Source organism: Lissotriton vulgaris, chromosome 6 (genome assembly GCF_964263255.1).
Source record: "Lissotriton vulgaris chromosome 6, aLisVul1.2, whole genome shotgun sequence".
NCBI lineage: Eukaryota > Metazoa > Chordata > Amphibia > Caudata > Salamandridae > Lissotriton > Lissotriton vulgaris.
The window spans coordinates 1,771,393,257-1,771,411,951 of NC_141694.1; the positions used below are offsets into that span (position 1 = coordinate 1,771,393,257).

Below are 18,695 nucleotides of genomic sequence, written 5' to 3' on the forward strand. Positions count from 1 at the left end.
TTGTAAGTGTCCCAGTCCCAGGCTTACACAGTTCTCGCCTGCTGAGGGACCCAACATTCTTGCCATTCTGAAATCGCTCGAATCCGGTTCCCCGTCGGACCCTTGCTCAGCTAGAATTTTAGCTGAAGTGGCAGAGAATGTGTATTTAGAAGCCACTACCATCATCAATCGTTCCCTACAGTTGGCCACGGTTCCGTGGCAATGAAAACAGGCCAAACTTCTCCCTCTTCTAAAAAAAACCTACTGAAGACCCCGCCGCCCCCTCCAACTACCGCCCGATCTCCTTACTGCCAGCTTTGGCTAAAGTGTGCGAAAAAGTGGTCTTCCGCCAGCTCGAGAGCTTTGTGGAATCCTCGGGGGCCCTTCATCCAGCGCAATCAGGGTTCAGATCAGCCTACAGCACTGAAACCACGCTGGTTGAAATGGCAGAGGCCATCAGAGAGTGCCTGGACCTCTCTGCCGCCTTCGATATGGTGCTGCACTAGCTCCTCCTCGCTCGCCTTTCTTCCATTGGCATTGCAGGCTCTGTGTGGGCCTGGCTCAAATCCTTCCTGGACGAGCGCACCCAGCAGGTCTGGATGCCCCCATTCTCATCTTTCGACAGGAAGCTAGCAACCTGAGTCCCTCAGGGCTCGACCCTGAGCCCCCTGCTTTTTAATGTCTATTTGACTCCCCTGATCTTCCTGGCAGAGGAGCAGAGTGCGAAAATCATGGCGTATGCCGATGACACCCAATTATTATTCACCTGGAATGGCCTTGATTTAGACGTAGGCATTGTCCAACAGTGCCTCTCAGCCGCATTCACCTGGCTGGCACGGGCCCAACTCAAGTGTAACAAGGAGAAATCCGAGGTTCTGCTGTATGTTCAGTTTCCCCCGCTCTTCAGAGTAGCCTTATGGCCCCCGGATTTTCCACGACCCTCCACGGAGGGAGGCCCAGCGAAGAACCTAGGGGTGTTGTTCGGAGATGATCTCCGGTTCTCAGAGCACATCAATAAACTCCCAGGTATCTGTTTTGGCACCCTCAAGTCATTGAGAAAATTCTTCCCTCGGCTTCCAAAGCTGGCCAAGGAAATGGTCGCTCGCGCCCTTATCCTCTCTCGGTTTGACTATGCCAATGCTCTTTTCATCGGCATCCCTGGCTATTTGATGAATAAACTTCAGTTGATTCAGAACGCGGCGGCCAGACTCCTATTCAACATCTCTAAGAGATCGAGTGTGAGATCACAACTCCGTGATCTGCACTGGCTCCCTGTGGCCCAGAGGGTTCAGTTCAAGGTTCTCACCTTAGCTCATAGAGCCTTGCATGGCCTGGGACCCTCTTATATCAGGAAGCGCTTTGCTTTCTACAACCCCAGCCGGTCTCTGCGCTCGGCTTCTCATCGCAGGATGGTCACTCACCCCTTCCGCCGCACCAGGATGGGGGGCCAGTCTCTTTAAGTCAAAGCACCCATTCTGTGGTACAACCTCCCTGACAGTCTCCGTCACACTCAGGACCTTCACATTTTTAAGAAACTGCTTAAGACTCATCTTTTCAACCCGCCCGCCTAATTACTCTAATTTTTCTTACAGCCTCAGTCTACCTTCACGCCAGGACACTCCAGATTATTAGTGCTCGTTATAAATCATCTATAACATAACATAGCTAAATCTTGAGATTTGGTTCTGTCCTATGTATGAGTAGTCTGCATGAATGCTTTCTGATGCTGAAGCTGCCAATAAGGCATCTGTATATCAGGTTCTTACTTATGACTTTACCAAACACCAGAAAACAACAGGTTACAAAGGAGTGGGCAGATAATGAAGCAATTACAAGTTACAAGATGGAGATTTGTTTCATTTCTTTTTTAATAAAAAAAAACATGTCATCCTTAACACACCTATAATTACAACTGACGGTATAAACAAGAGAAAAGCAAAAAACATCTCACCCCCATAAGACACCACATCTTATATACAACTAGCATAGTTTCATCCACCACATTAGGCATTCTAAATCAATCCTTGGAAAGAAGGATAAAACACGATTAATGATCACAACAAAAGGATATATGTGCACACCAAATCACACATCAGAGTTTTTTAAGAATATGGAAATGTGCCCAACTCATTATGTGCGAATCTCACTAAATCTTTGTATATAGATATAATAGATGAGGTAATTCAGTGCTGTAGAATCTATTTGGTTCAGTAATGCAAATGTGATGAAGAAGATTTTTGATGTGGCTCTAGTAACACTGTCAACACTGTCAAAAATATGTAATAAATAATTAAGAGGTTTTAGTGGTAGTGGTTCACCTAAAATTTACTACATAAAATTACTAATCTCATCCAAATACTGCAAACATTTAGGGCATTTGCAAAACATGTGTGCGAGGCTACCTGCATTGCGGGATTAAGAATGTATTGGATTGTAGAAATTCAAGTAATCTCCTCTGGCAATAATAATAATACTGATGATACGTCTTTTGATGAATGGATTAAGTGTTACTGATCAATTTGGGCCATTATAGTAGATTCAAAATTTTATCCCACTGTAGTCCTGATACTGTATACAAAGCGGGAATGCGTTGATGTTTATCTATATTAATAACTATTAAGTAACACTGACATGAGTTATACTCAGGTGCAGTGGGATGGGAGTCGGTGAGGCTTGTACTGATTGGTGGCGGTGGGGTCTCGCCTGGGGACCCTGTGTTGGGACAAGTGAGGTGTCCAGGCAGAGTGCCTGGCAATTATGAGGAGGAGACTGGGAGACCACATGGGCTCTGTCAACTGGGTGGCCATCTCTGTTTCGCACGAGGCACAGATATAGGGATCAATTGCGTGCAATTTTGCCCACATTACACAGAGAGGATTTTAAACCTGCGTTATTATTCCTGCTGATGGCACTTGGATTGCTTTGATTTGGGCCCTGATAAGTCAGATTACCGTGCCTTGCCTCCGGTCTCATAAGACTGCGGAATGAGAAGTAAGTACATGGAGAACTGATTAGGTCGCCTCAACTTGCCCTTATACGTCATAAAGATAAATTGATAAGTGACTGCCACTGTAATTTACCATGTTCTGACACTAAAGCAAAGTGTGTAGTGCTGGGAGAACTTCTGGGCACTACAAAATGGTGAAACCATGCACTCAAAGGATCGCAATGGTGAAACCCCTGGCAGATGCTTTACCACTTGACATCATGGAAGAGGGCCCTAGGCTTACGAAGGTAGAAACGGTATTTGAAGGACACACTGAATAGTTTGGAAAAATACTAAAGGCATTTCAGTTTAAAAGGTTCACTAGAGTCCAAGATTGATGAAGTTAATGTAGATGTGGGTCTTCTTCAGACTGATCATAAAAAACTGGTTTAGAGAGTGACTGATACTGAATCTGTCTAGTCCTCTATGAGACAATCGATTCAGGAGCTGCCAGTCAAAGAGAAAGAGCTGTCAGAAATGGTGGGACATTTGCAGGAGTGGACAGAAAACTTGGAAAATCATTCCTGCAGGAACAATATTCGTGTTATTGGACTACCGGAGGGGCTCGAGGACCAGGATGTAGAACAATTCATGGAAAAGTGGTTCCTTGACAATATCTTTGGTGGCATTTCTCCTACTTTTTTGTGGTTAAGATACCCCAGAGACTCCTTGATCACCACTCTGTTCTGGGTACACCTCCTTGCCATATGGTGATCACAATTCTAAATTATAGGTGCAGGGATCACATTCTGTGCCTGGCTCAATATCATGGTCCATAGGCAGTTGGCAGAAATCAATTATTTCTGTTTCCAGATAAACATGAAATATGCGGTGTTATTCCTGGCATGCCTTCGTGTGATAAAAGATAACAACGTGCATGTATTTGAGAACTCCTCGGAATTCTGGGATGACTGGAAGGTCATCCCAGCGGTGGAAAGGGAAGAACAGAAAAAGGTAAGCGGCTGGAGTAACAGGCCTAGGTTGCAGCAGAGAACTGAGTTGAGTGGAAGCCAGACCTGTAGACAGGCAGAGGAGGAATGGGGCAGAATAATGGCAGCCGTGCAACAATAGGGACAATCTGGCTCACTGCCCCAAAATAGAGACTGGAGATAGATTCAGAGGCGGAGGTGCCCTCGGGTGCACTTGGGGAGTACCCTCAGGTGTCTTCCATGGCAGCAGATACTATAACATGACTGCGGTGTTCTTTACCAAAAGGGAATTGTGATAAATCAAATGCTCTGTCCTATTTTCAGTTGCTTGTGGGCAGACAGAGATATGCAATGTGCGACCAGGGTGAGAGTGAAATAAAGCTATGACAGGAGATGTGTGCAGAACCCCCCTTTGTGGTCCTCCTTCCAGTTATGGTACACACTGCTTTATGGTACATTAGAGGCCACCCCTTTACTGGTGATGAGCACATATGCCCCAAATATGGGACAGAATACATTTTTATACACATTGGCCCCGTACCTAGTGAAATAGCTGGAGTGCTGAGGTATTTGGGGTTTGTGGTCGAAGCCGAAGAAGCAGCGTTAGTCCTGCTGCAAAGACAATCTGTCAGGCCTGTATCACATGATGTATGGGGGTACAATCTTGGCCAAACTAGAACCTAGATCGCATGATGTGCCACCTTGAATGCTCAGTCTGTGTATAGCTATTTTATGCTCATTAAGCAATAGGTCTTGAATATGTAGTTACAACGGATGAGTGCAATGACTAAACAGCCAATTATATGAGCTGTTAATCGTCTATTGGTCGTTCTGAGGGTTTCTCTTTCATAGTATTGTCTTCGATAAGCCAGCTGAGATCATTTAATGTAGAAACATACTAAGCACACAGGACAATAGCTTCACAGAATAAGAGTCTTGATTTCTTTCTGAAAATTAGCCACCACATGCCAAACATTGAGAAATCATTTAGGACAAATTGAATTGTTCATGTGTTTTTTCTTTTTCTTCACATGCTCTCTAGCAGTAGAATGCATCATATACTTTAAGCTTCACTTTGGAGAGAAGAAGGTGAGTGTACAAATGACATCTGCTGTACATGTATCTAATTCTTATTTGTTTGATGGCTGTATGGGATAACGTCAATAAGAGTGACACAATATTCTACGTGTTTTACAGGTGGTTAATACCTGTTTTAAATAAATAGTTACAAAAACGTGATGTCACCATTTTTTGTGTGTTTAAACTGCTTTCGTGTGGTTATGTACTGAGGGTTACACTTGTTCGTCCTTGTTTATGATACATTTTAATAATGAGACAGATCCGATGCTAGCCTTCAAGGAATGTTTAAACATGAATCCTTTGAGATGAAGCGGGTTGTTTCTAGAGGTTTTGTTTTAATTTTCCATTTGTTTGTGTTTAACTTATTTTTTTGTCCTGGCAAGGCAAGTGCATCTGGTTTATTTCAGGCATTTCTGCTCTGTTCATGTGAGCACAACCTCCAGGGTCCCATGTAAAGTATTCTGTACATTTCCAGAAGATTTAGTCCAGTATTCATTTTCTTTTACAGACATGTGACCTTCATGGACCCTGAAGAACATCTCCTCCTTTTCACATAGTACCTTAATAATCGAATATCATAAGTAGTTGGCTATTTCACATGCCGAAGTACAGGCCTGCAATGTGGACTCGATACTGATGGCTTTTAGGTCACCCTTTAGAATGCTTACAGACGCAATGCATTGTTAACTGATGGTGGAAAACGTCGCACAGCTCTTTATAATTTGTATCTAGGCAAAATACTTCACAAGATTTTTTTTATACATTAGTGAATTGCTGTGATACCATGCCAATTTTCCTCCCCAACTCTTATTTATTTGTTCGGCAGGTGAGAGCACAAAACACTTTGCAAGGAGGTGTTTTTCTTCGCATTCGTACTCTCATACAGTTATTCTTCATTAAGTGCTTGTCGCAAGTGCTGTTGCTCTGCATTATGGATGTAGTGCCTCGATGCATCTGGTTCATGATGTGCTGGCTCCTAATCCCCACCAGGCTGGTCACATCCCACAACAATAAGGGTATTTAAACAGTGGCGTAAGGCAAAATCATGGAGTCCCACCTGCAGAATGGTCTCCATGGGGCCCCTGAACGGTTTCCCCACCCCGCACTGCAGGTGCCTGATCGCTAAAGCAGAGGTGCTTTCCTTAGCGCTTAACTATTTCTTATTGCAAATCATTGCATGCATTCTGCAAGGCATGAAATGGTACGCGTTTGAGGGCGAGGGGGCCCCTCCAAAACAAGGAACCCTGGGGGCTCCCCTCCGCACCACTTGGCTGCAGGAGCCTCCGTTACACTCCTATATCCTAACAGATACTTCACAAGAGTAACTTATGAATTATACAGTGGGGAATGACGTTAATCCCCACCTAATCGTACAGATTGTAGTGAAGCATACATTTCTGACAATATTTCATACTTATCAAGTTTATCCTTAAAAAGAAAATCTACAATAGTGACGCTGAACGGAGATACTTGCCTGGTGGGGGGATTGGAGAACACAGGCACAGTACGTTAAGAATGGGCTGCCTTGTACATCATCGACACTTCCCCATTCTTAGAAGGGAGAGTTCTGTTTGTTAAACACTGAATTTCTTCTGTCTTCTAGAATCCAACAGTCACACCGCGGAGAACAGGCATACTAGAGACCTCCCAGAGGACAACCATATGTGAAACAAGCTGGACGGTGAAGATGGTGGAGGGGAAGAACTTCACAAGACGTCTTGACTTGTACAAAACCAATCCTTCCTGTATTGAAGCTGGTCTTCTCCCATCCTCTATTTAATGTTCTTTAGAAGAGCCGTCCGCGAGTTGACCACCGCTTTGAAGGCATCCTCGCTGCCAGGGGCCACGCATTTATCTGGGTGAAGAAGTACAGCCAGCTTCCGGTAGGCTTTATTCACTTCGTCCCTAGGAGGAATAAAGATTCACTTGTCAGTAAATAACCAGCACCAGTAGTGAGAGCTGCACACACCCATAGCCATGATCTTGTTCTTCTAGCTCGGGGATCCTTAGCTGAGGCATATTTACTATGATCTTTGCAGCCACTACTCATGCAGGAGTGTGAAATATCCCTACTGAAGAAATGCCTCACAGTTTGTTGATGGGGACCTTCACATCCTTGAGGTCACTACATTCACTACCATTGAACTAGCTAATAATTACAGCTGTTAGTTATGCAGCTATTGATGTTGAAGATTGTAGCATCAAGTGCTGTTTGAAAAGCAAAGTATTATTAGTTTTAAGGTTCATGCCTCAAAGGTAATATCTGCAGTCTAATAAGGGTGTAAGGTCTTTATGAAATTTGCTGTAGAAAATATTGGCATGAATCCTGATGAGGAGGTTTGGGGAAAGCCTTACGTCAACATTATTTTACCAATCACTCCTGAAGGATAAGTCATAGACTATAACTCTGTGTCCCTGAAGTGGTACCCAGATGACATCTAATAGCTCACTAGAATGTGCAAGCTTTGAGTGAACTGTCAAGGGCAATGTTTCACTTATAGGAACCTCAGAAACAACTTCCTAGTGCAAAGTTAGGCTACATCTGGCTAACTCTTCCAGCCTAAGGTACATCCAAACTAAAGGCATTGCCAGTTTATCCACAGATATTTACTTTCAATATATGGTGAGGCCAGGCAGTAGCTTCCGTATGTCACATACCGCACATTTTCAAAGAATTCCAAGTGGAGACATTTTCAACTAACTTTGCTAGACTGCTTCTTTTTACAGGCCTTCTGTTACACAGTGAAGTGACTGACAGATGCACCCGTTTGACACACATTCAAGTCCAGTTAGAGTAAGAGAAAGTTAAACCCAAATTTCAATTATCAATGACCATGATGATACACTGAATACACTTACTCCAGTTGGAAAAACAGCCTGCATCAAATATGCATCTACCCTGGCCCCTGATTAAAGAAGTACTAACAATGTCAATGGCAACAATGTTGACTTTTTGTGTAGTGTGAGGGAAGGTGAGATAATTAACACCTTAGCAGCTATGGAACGTCCAGCTCCAGTGCTGAACGTTCCATTGCGCAGGTGCAATTGGAACGTCCAACGGCCGACGGCAGCACTCCCGAGGTAGTGGTGCCGTCGGCCGTTGGACTGGGCGCAGCACTTATGAGGTTAAGTGCCAAGGAGGGTGTTTGCAGGAGCACCAAATGTCCTCAGAGGGGAGGGAGTAGCTGTATCAGAAGACATATATTTAAAACATTTGTTATTGATTAAATATCCGGCTGAATTTCCTCCACTATAGGCACAGTATTGCGGAGAAAACATAGCAGGGGTATTCTACTCAATATTTAGAGTTTTTTCCAGAAATATGTTCCCTATTTACTTTGCTGTAGTCAAATATATTTTATGCTCTAAATTGATTTTTGTGCTATAGCAGCAAATGTATTGTACACCACACACTGTGTGGTTAAGCTTAAGTGAATTGAAAGTGAGACCCTAAGTGTTAATCATTATGTGGAAATATAAAGAAATAAAATACAAAAATAAAGATGTGAACTGCCAAGTACCTTGTTGCACCTGGTTTGACGCCCAACATATCCCAGCTGTCTTTACTGTTACGGATCCTGCGAATAGCATCTGCTTGTTCCTTCGTGAAACTAACGCTCACAGCAGACACCGGCCGTTTCCCACCATTTTCACATAAATCAATAATGGCTGAATAAAATGCCTGAAAGGAAACACATTACTACTTTACTACTGAATAACCACTCACATAAAACTTCAAGAGAATACTTTCTAATGCTCTGTTTTTCTTAGCATATAACACATTTAAAGTATGGGGCCTTGTAAATGTATATCATAGGAGATAAGTATGTATTGTTAGCTGTACGTACGTTATCTGGGATATGGCAGGACACAATACTCACATTCTTTAACTCTAGTCCCTTCAGTGCACAATTTACTTTTCATTACCAACACATAAGCCATATGCTGCTGTACATTGGAACCAGAAACTGTGACCTCATCGTTTCTAAAGGTGTAAGGAGATGAAAAACAACTTGCAGTGCCAAGCGTACCCTGGCTACAGGCCACCTTCCCAATCTCTGTGCCAAGTGACTTGTAATGGGAATATCTTCTGGACATGAACCTAGGGTACCGGATACTCTTCTTTACCCTACCATGAATCTCTCTTCCAATCAGAACTGACTGGGAGTGGATTAACAGAGACATGAGCCGCGTCAATCAGATGTAATTTGCTGAATGTGCCATTGGTTGACCACTTCCTACAAATCATGGATCTTCAGGAAGATTAAATTCGGTGGCAAGTGGTTGAGCAGGGCCAGCAAAACTGTCGGAGTTAAGACACATCGATTCAACTGCGACTAAAGAAAGTCGCTGGATAGCAATACTTGATGCTGTTCTTAAGGGATTATTGAATCTGAGGAACTATTAACACTGGAAAATGTCTCTAACATAGCTGGTGTAATGAGGCTCATGAACCATTACTCTGTATTAATTATTATGCACTAGCAAGCTGTACAGTATTAGGCCACTGTATGTTTGATGACCTTTCAACATTCAATGTATGCCTTTACTTGACGTACGCTTCTAATGTCATTCCCCTGACTATAATTTGAAGATTTGTTCTTTTGACAATGTCTCTGTACCTGTTTGCCCTATGGATTGATCTACCCTTTCCAATTTTGACGTGCAAGTCCAGGATAGCACCTGCCTGTTGTTGTAATTCTCTTCTCTGTGAGTGATCCAGCTTATCCCTTGTGTGAACCCTCGTGATTCCTCCCACCATGCCCCCGCCCCTTTCCTGTGACACAAACAGCTAATCCTGCACACAGTTTCTACATAATGTTACCATAAGTGGTTCCACATTGCTATGGGAAGACCCACGAGCTAAGGTTCCACCCACTGCAGCGGCTCCTTAAACGCAATGTGCCACTGGTGTTCTTATCTTACAGGACATGAGCGGTAGCTCCTGACTCACCTCTAGGAGCATGCTGGCAAGTGACGTGTTCTGCATTTATTTCCTTGCTGAACTGAGTAATTTCACCAGACAACACTCTGTCTTCTTTCAAGATAGTGAAATTCAAACTGCCTCTCATTAGTATTTGAATATTGCGCTTGACATCATTTTTGGACCTCATTGGTAAGTCTGATTAATTCTGTGCCCTATGTTTCCTTCCAATGGGAATAGGACCTTAATGTTAATTCATTTACTATATGCAATACAAAAGTGACACTGGCACTTACTTTGGCAGCTGTAACCTCTACTTATGCGGTCATCATTTATGAACTTGATAAGCCAGTTCCTACTCATAATTATCCTGCTGTTTTCTTGAAGCACAGTGCTAATTTATTTCAAATGTAAAAACTTACAGTGTAGTTCACCCAGGACACACTCCCTGTTTACCTGCGGGACTTCTGATAGCCCTCCTTTAAACCACTTTGGTAAGCATATTTGTTAATTAACTTTCACCCATCACCTGTGGGAGGGTTACATATTTTTCAGGCCTTTACAACAGTCATACTTCACTTTCTCTGTTCACCGAAAAAAATCCTTTAGTTCGCCAGACATTATCCAGTGAATCTTTTGATTGCTCTCGATTAATTATCAGGTACGCAATTCCTCATTTATTCTCCTTAATTACCAACACTTTACATTACCACTTAGAAATCTGAGTCTCCTTTCTTACAATTAGTGGGGATGCTACCCTCTAAACGTTTTTCATTGTGATGATGAAGGTCACTTGAATTGACTCTTCTGGGGTCGAAACATCAACTTTTTCAGCCTGGGACTGTCTAGGAGCCAGCTAAGAAGAGCCGGGGGTCAAGTAGGAAAAGGGTTGCTTTTCAAACCTCCTGCTGATCTTCCAAAATAGTGGCAGCCACTGTCCTTCTCTATCATGTGCTTTTTTGCATGTTTTATCACTTGAGCACTGTGCTGTTACTTTTATAGCACTGTTTAATAGTTTGTGAACAGCTTTTATTATCATTGACATTATACATATGAATCGTTTTTTCGATGGTTTCGGTGTTATTTATGGTGAAATGACTAGACTTTTCTTGTACATGGAGTGCAGTGCATGTGCCCCTGAATATGCTGAACATGGCAGATCCGTTCTTTCCTATACGTGGGAAGTGGATCAACAGGAAGAGGATACTCGGATGATGCGACAGATCATCCAGGCCAGGGAAATAGATTTCTACGGAATAAACAAACTGACCATCAACTCCTGAACTGATGTCCTAACTGCAGAATGAATGTGGACTGGCCCAATGGGATGCCTTACGCAACAGTGACAGAGAGGCGCTTTAAGCAATATTATTATATTTTTATTTGCGTGATTACTTAAAACTATTGCAACAGTGAAAAAAACAATATCAGATTTCTCCATGTTTAAAGACCATGATTAAGATTAAATTTAAATCCTTTACAACAGTAAAACAATAATAGTCAAATTTTCCGAGTTAAAAGGCATGATTATATACTGAGGTATGCAGTTATTAAAAGGATTAGTTGGGATCAAAGAGTCAAAGACTACAGAGCTAAAAAAAAAAAAAAACAAGATTGATGGCAATGTGTGAAGCCTGCAATGGACACATTTATTTCCTAAGCAGCACATTCGGGGAACGCGGGATATGAAATGGGGCCAGGGATGTGGAATTCCTATAGTCCCATGCCCAGGACATATTGTTTGGGGTCAAGGGCAACAAGTTTTCAGGTGCATTTTGTCCTTGGATGTAGGCCCAAACCCCTGCAGCACAAACCCCTTGGCTGCCAGTTTACAGTAACACATTATGGATCAGGGAAACACATTGTTAGCAGTTAAGGTAATATTTGTATCCATTTGTTAATGCTGGTCAGACTTGTATTTATGCTTCATTAATTGAAATCCTTTACTATTAGGGATTGAGCTCTAAGTAAATGTTGTTAGCTCTAACGGCACTACTGACTGGTTCCAGTATAAAAATGTGTGCACACATTTTCAAACTTTAGCAATATAAGGCTATGTATAATGCTCCCAGAATTCTCTCTGATAAGATGCAAATATTTGCAGGAGCTTTCAAAATAAAATGTTCACAAAAAAATGCTAGGAAAAAAACATTTAGCTAAAGTACTGTAAACGTGTAGGTACTATTTCTTTGCAGCATCATTTAGTAAAATGTGTTGATGTATGCTAGTATTCTCCAACATATTCATAATGGAAAATAAGTATAACCAGTTTCAATAAGATAATAGGAAACATAAAAATAAACAAGCATTGGAAAATCCATAGGTCTCAAATTGGTGGTCAGATTTTTGGTTTTGTCAGTGAGTGAATTGTTTTGGCATGGTTTTTGTAAAGCCTTGTCGGTATGGGAGCTGCTGGGCCCTCTCCATTATAACAAACATTGGCAAAGGCAAACATTGTTTTCGGTCTCAAAAAGCACACATTGCCACAGTAGTTCCTGGCACTGAACAAAACTACTTTGTGTGCTATGCTCCTTGTGAAAGAGCAGAAGGCTGTCACTCACACTGAAGCCAGCTGATAGACCAAAGGAGAGACAGAATTTTATAAGCACAAATGGTCATGGTTCACACCAGATCTAATTAGGGGGCCGATTAATAAAGAAAGTCTCAAAAGTGCACCCATGATATATGTCCTTGCGTTAAGTGCATATATACAGCTTTCATTAATTCACAAGAATTTACAGAAGAAGGTAAATAGATTGTACTCTTAGAAAATATTTGTGAACTGCATTTTAGCATGAGCAAATATACATGTGCAGATTTGCTCATGCAAAAGTTCAAGTTGCAAGTTCACTTTCTCTTCAACCACTTTTTCCCCAACCCTGGAACAAGTTTTTCGTTGCCATTGTCTTAAGTAATTTTCCAACCTTTTTCAGTATGGGAAAAGATTAGAGAAGAGTAGGTGAAAATCCTTAAAACACGCAAGTTAGTAGGTTTGCATGGACTTAAAATGGCATTTCAACCTTGGAACTATTGCTTACCACTACCTTCAGCCCCGGTATGTACTTCTGCAGAACCGCTGCAACATAAGGGAATTGCTAGTATTCAAAACCTACTATGATATGAGCCATTGCATAATTAGTGAGGCTATATCAGAGCTTTCATACAACGAGATTGCTGCCATAATTTGTCGCCGCATTAAATGGCACAAAAGGGACAAGTGGATTTTGTTACAGAACATGTAGATTTATGAAGCAACTTGCCCCATGGACAAGTAGATATTTTATTAAATTCCACACCTCTGTGGGGGCTCCCAACGGCCGAAGCGGGCAATGTGCAAAATCAGCAGCAGGCGAGGTGACTCTCTTGGGTACTGAAGCAGTAGTGGCTGGCGCTTAGTTGCCTATTGAGAGGGCCCAATTGGACAGCTAAGTACTGGTGTTTAGTATTTATTTCGCTATGCCGATAAATTGAACAAGACAGCAGGCTACCTGGACATCCTTGCCTTCGAAGCATGCTTTCACTGCCTGCCTACACGTTCTTAACCCCTTGATCTTTAAGGCGGGTTTTAATAGAAGTCACCATTGCTGGTTTAGTCATGCCGCATATGCACTGTAAATGTAGCACATCCTCTTTTGATTCTCCACAGTATTGACAGTTGGTTATTATCTGTGGTCATTTCCATGGAGGCAGATGGAGCAATGATGGAAGAATGCCCAGCCGCAGATGAAGATGCTTCAAACATTTACAATCTTTGTCAGCTCTGGTGGTGCTGGCATGTCGGATGCTAGTTCAATGGGATACAAATTGCCATTGTATTAGGGCAAATGCAGTTTTCTTTTTTCATCCATGGGGAAACCATTCCACCCTCCCAGTCCTCCTGCCCCCACAGCCTCTTTGCCTTTACTCTATGACTCTGTCCTTAAGGATTTGTTGTTTTTTAGGGCTGTGATCACGATCTGCATACTCGTAATGGAAACAAAGTCTTTGAAGCAAATCAATCTAAGATATTTGGAACCCAACACTAGATGGCAGCAGAGTGCTCAGCATTTGATCTGCAACAACAATCCACATAATTTAACAGTATTTTTTGGTTATATTTTTTTTCTTTAACATAATAGCGCATCTGCGTGTAATAAAAGTAGCTTAATACTTGTAATACAAAAGGCTATTCAAACGTATAAGATGAACTAAAAATCACAAAGACTTTGGTGACACAAGCCATCAAATTTCAGACTTACTAAATGTTTTGACATTCTCAAATATGTTTTGGTATTAGAAAGTCTCACTTCTTCACTCCTTAAAGTGCTGACAGTGCCACGTTCTTATGCTTCTACTCTGACGTCAGCTTCAGCTGTAAGACCCATTCATTTCAAGCACTTGACGAAATGTGCCTGGCATCAGTTGAACATGCCCTATAGACCGGAGCTATTCATACCAAAAGCAGAATACAAACCCACCTTCAAGGCGCGGGTCTTTTCTCATTTCCATAAAGGCAACACTGTGGTATGTGTAGTTAGGTAACTGTAGAAGAGTTACCTTTCTGGTCTCTGTCTTGGAACGTCCTGTGGAGTTCTCATTGCGAATGTATTATTCTCAGGCCTGAATATTAAAGTCTCCTTGAGCTCATCTTCTGCCCTGATTTCACCCATATCCTTTTAAGGTCTCGCCTATGCAGCACGCTTGCGCTACATAAAAGCGTGACCTAATGCCATCGGAACAGCTTTCCCTGCAACGACGTGCACGCATTGCATTACTTGTAATGGCAACGTGTGCACGTCTGGAGATTTCCTTGCGGGAGCCACACGCTCCCGCAAGGGAATTGCGCAGGTCCCCTCCCCTGCGCGAGGAACGCGCTTGTTTTATAAGTTCCAAGCGCGATCCGCTTTCATTTTCGGGACCGCAAGCACATTCACTTTAAAAGTGTTGCACCCTGCCGAGAAGTGATAGTACTTTCATATTAAAACATACTTCTCCCACCTGAGAAGTACTGGCACTCTACTATAGCATCCTGTGCAGAGCTGATAGTACTTTCACATTAAAAGTAGTGCACCCTGCTGAGAAGTCCTGATAATGTCCCGTTACAAGTTGTGCTCCCTGCTTTGAAGTGCTGGTACTTTCGCATTACACGTACTGCACCCAGCGGAGAAGTGCTGGTACTCTCCCGTTCAAATTAGCGCCGTGCACGTCATCGGTACCTATCCATTTAAAACACCGACTCCAGCCCTGTGGCGTTCCTCCTGTCCGGAGTGCTCGCTGCCGCCCCACAATCATTAACACTGGACACAAAACAGCGATTCAGAGGACGGCCAGCCGAAGACGGCCTCCCAGCCTGTCCATTCTCAGCCCCCCTTCAGCACACATCGCCTTGGTGTTTGCCACGAAGCACAAACAGTGAAGGAATGAGCAGAGGATGCACTCCACCTGCGACGAACAAGGGCCCTCTTTTCCCTTTCACAATCGGGCCTCTCCAAAACAGCAAAAAGTGTTTATCCCCTACGCAGTGGGTCACCTGGGATGCAAGGTGCAGACAGGGGAGTTAATGGTTAACTGGCTTGGGGAGGCTGGGCGCAGCTGAGCAGGTTCTGGTAGGAAGGTGTAGTCACTGACGTAGCACAGGTGTCTTGAGCCCTAACACAAACAAGTGAAATGCCCCCATAACCATTTGAGTAGTAAAAGACAGCCATAATGTGGGTGTAATGGACCTTTCTCTGCCTTGGACCCCGGTGCCACTGCACTTGCTGCACTGGATAGCCACACCCCAGGGCGCCGTCCTTTTTTTTTTACCTTGACCAACCTGGCAGGTGCTTTTGGGGCTGATGAGTCATTTATTTAACCTCTTCCAGAGTTACTGTTAGCTCAATAGGGCAGGGTGGGGGGGTGGGGGGGGTGGGGGGGGGGGGGGTGGGGGGGGGGGCCCAGTGATCAGGTATGCTCAAAATCACCCAGTGGGTCACAGGACCTCGGACTTTGGTAAATACCATTTACTTCTCTCTCCAAAGCTGAACCCGTTCAAGTACGCCACATGTGTTCCTTAAGCGTAAATTCCAGCGCTTGCACGCCCCTTTCCCCTTCAATAGTGCTGCTGCTGGCAAACAATATTCCATAATATTGGGGTAGACACTGCACACTTCTGCAATATGACAAGTCAAGATAAAGAGGAAAATGCTTACTGTAAAGTGCAGTTGACAAAAATGTTTTCCTCATGAAGATCTGCTCGCCGACTTTATAAAGCTTTTATTTTTTTAGCTGCATACTCCGCAAAACTTGTGGGTATGTGTGCATATTCACTCTTAGAGCTCACCTTTGCTCCATTCGGTGATTCCAAGTAAAATCTACGAATAAGGTCTCTCACAATTTACATTTGGAATATTTTGGGTTTTTTAATCAAAGGAAAAAAGTGTGTGTTGGACCTAGGTTATCCAAGTCTACATAAGGTAGCTTGGCACAGTAGTGGCTACAGCTAAACTCAAGGCGTTGGTTAAGTGCTTACAAGTCTCACTCACAGTAACTCAGTGATGAACCACTAAAATAAAAGACACAACACCAATGTTTGGAAAAATACCGTTACCTTTTATAAAAATAATATGACTCTTTGGATTCAAATTATACAGGGTACGACATCAGTTTCTCTCAGAAATAATCATTACACTTTTGTCTTGGAAAAAGAATACATGTCACTCTTCTTGCTGTGGAAAAATTACAGTAAAACACATTCTATTGTCAAGGATTCAGTAATGAATAAATAACACTCTTCTGGAATTAAAAATATCCCAAGAGAATTGCACTATGCAGTGTCACTTTACATTAATAATCAATGTCATCAACATTTCATCACTTGAATCTGACAAATCCCTGGTTACTCCATTACCCCAGGGCTAAGATCTCCCTCCCTTTCTCTGCACCTTTATACAGAGCTAGGATGCACACTCAAAGTAATCTGCAGGACTTCCCCAGGTTCCCTGTGCTCATCAACACTTGCTATAAATGCCTGAAGATAGTTCCCCAATGGGCAAATACTGTCAGCACTCTATTGACAGTAGTTTAAATTTCATAAAACCTGTAAAACTGAGGTTGGGGTTATGGAGTGATTATCCCCTCAGCTACTATGACACCGTTTAGAATTTAAGCAGACAAAACGTCAGGGCACCTTGTTAGACGCTAGATCTGGTAAGTTTTTATCATTAACCACCAGGGCACAGCACCTTCCTTCCTCACCCCCACTCTCCTTCAGTGGCAGATCTGCCACAGTCCTCCTCTCTTGCCTGACAACCGGCCTCCTGGTTCTCCCCAACCAGCTGCTTGCCTGTTGCTGGCGTGGGGGGGGGGCTTGTTAAACTTCTAGTACCAGGCGCGCTTCCGCTGTGCAACGCTGGGCGAAGGGGCCTTCTTGAAGATCAGCGCGATGCACTTGCTCCGTTGGCCGGGCGTGAAGGGCTGGGGCACGCTTTCTCTCCTCAGGCGCGCTTCCACTTGCCAGCGCTGGGCGAAGGGGGGGCCTCGCTGACGTTCAGCGCGTTGCACTACTCGCTCCGTCGGCGAAAGGCGGTTCTGCCTTCCGCCGGTTCTCCTCCGCTTCTTCTGTGTAGCGCTGACTCTCCACTGAGCATGCGCGATACACGGACGCTTCCCGCGGCGTCACCCAGGCCGCCGGAACACGGAGGCTGCTCGCTCCTGAGACACGCCTCCCTCAGGCCTCGCCTCCACCGATCCGCCTCCTCACAACCAAGGGTTGCACAGCGCGGGCGCGAGGGATTAGTATTCCCGCCCGGCGCTGTGCTTTCTCCGCTTTCCTGCGCAGTCTCTCCTCACCTGGCTCCACGGGGGACCACGCTTTGGAGCGGCGACTCGCTCCTCCAGGCTGCTAAAGTTCCCCTGACACGCGCCTTCTTCTCAGCGCGTCCAAGGACACCGGTCACAACGTGGGGCTCACAGCTCCTCCTCCAGTCTGGTAGGTGAGCGTTGGCAAGGGGAAATTGAAGGTTAGGGAAGCCCTCAGCTCAGAGCGACCTGTCAGGATTCGTTGGGGCTCAGTCTAGGAAGGGTCTTCCTTTACACACAGGTTGCTTTTCTTCTGAATATTTGATGTATGGGGTGGGATTGGTCAGAGGCTGATGGGGGAACGTCCCTCTGAAGCATGGGTACTCACAAACTTTCTCTAAGGGGCCAAATTTACAGTGTAGTTTGTGGCCAAGGGCCGCACCGGTGGGGGCGTGGTCAGTGAGAGAGGGGGCGGGGCTAGAGACAAAAAAAAACTGTGACCATGAGGTTGAACACAGGCCCTGGCATCGGATGTCTTTGTCCACTGAGCCACCAGACCGAGCATACACACATATCTCTCTCTCTGTCTCCCTCCCTCTCTCTCTTTCTCTTCCTCCCTACCTCTCTCTATTACTCTACCTCCCTCTCACTCTCTCTCTCCGTCCCTCCCTCTCTCGCCTCCCTCACTCCCTCGGTCTCCCTCACTCTCTCTGTCTCCCTCACTCTCTCTGTCTCCCTCACTCTGTCTCCCTCCATCTCTCTGTCTCCCTCACTCTCTCTGTCTCCCTCACTCTCTCTGTCTCCCTCCCTCCCTCTCTGTCTCCCTCCCTCCCGGTCTCCCTCCCTCTCTCTGTCTCCCTCCTTCTCTCTGTCTCCTTCCCTCTCTCTGTCTTCCTCCCTCTCTCTGTCTCCCTCCCTCCCTCCCTATCTCTGTCTCCCTCCCTCCCTCTGTCTTCCTCCCTCTCTCTTTCTCTACCTCCCCTCTCTGTCTCTTTCCCTCTCTTTCTCTCCATCCCTCTCTTTTTCTCCCTCCCTCTCT

At 44.3% G+C, this 18,695-nt stretch overlaps 1 protein-coding gene across 1 annotated transcript in view; it reads right to left on the bottom strand.

The window, feature by feature from the left end:
• Positions 1-1,829: 1,829 nt before the first annotated feature.
• Positions 1,830-18,695, bottom strand: part of DNAJC27 (DnaJ heat shock protein family (Hsp40) member C27) — a 114,272-nt gene continuing 97,406 nt past the window's right edge. Inside the window, exons 6-7 of the mRNA XM_086928028.1 lie at positions 8,496-8,656; positions 1,830-6,879 (exon numbers count right to left, since the gene is read on the bottom strand). Coding sequence (XP_086784154.1) covers positions 6,747-6,879; positions 8,496-8,656 — 294 coding nt within the window. The 3' untranslated portion in view covers positions 1,830-6,746. The remainder of the gene's footprint in view (positions 6,880-8,495; positions 8,657-18,695) is intronic.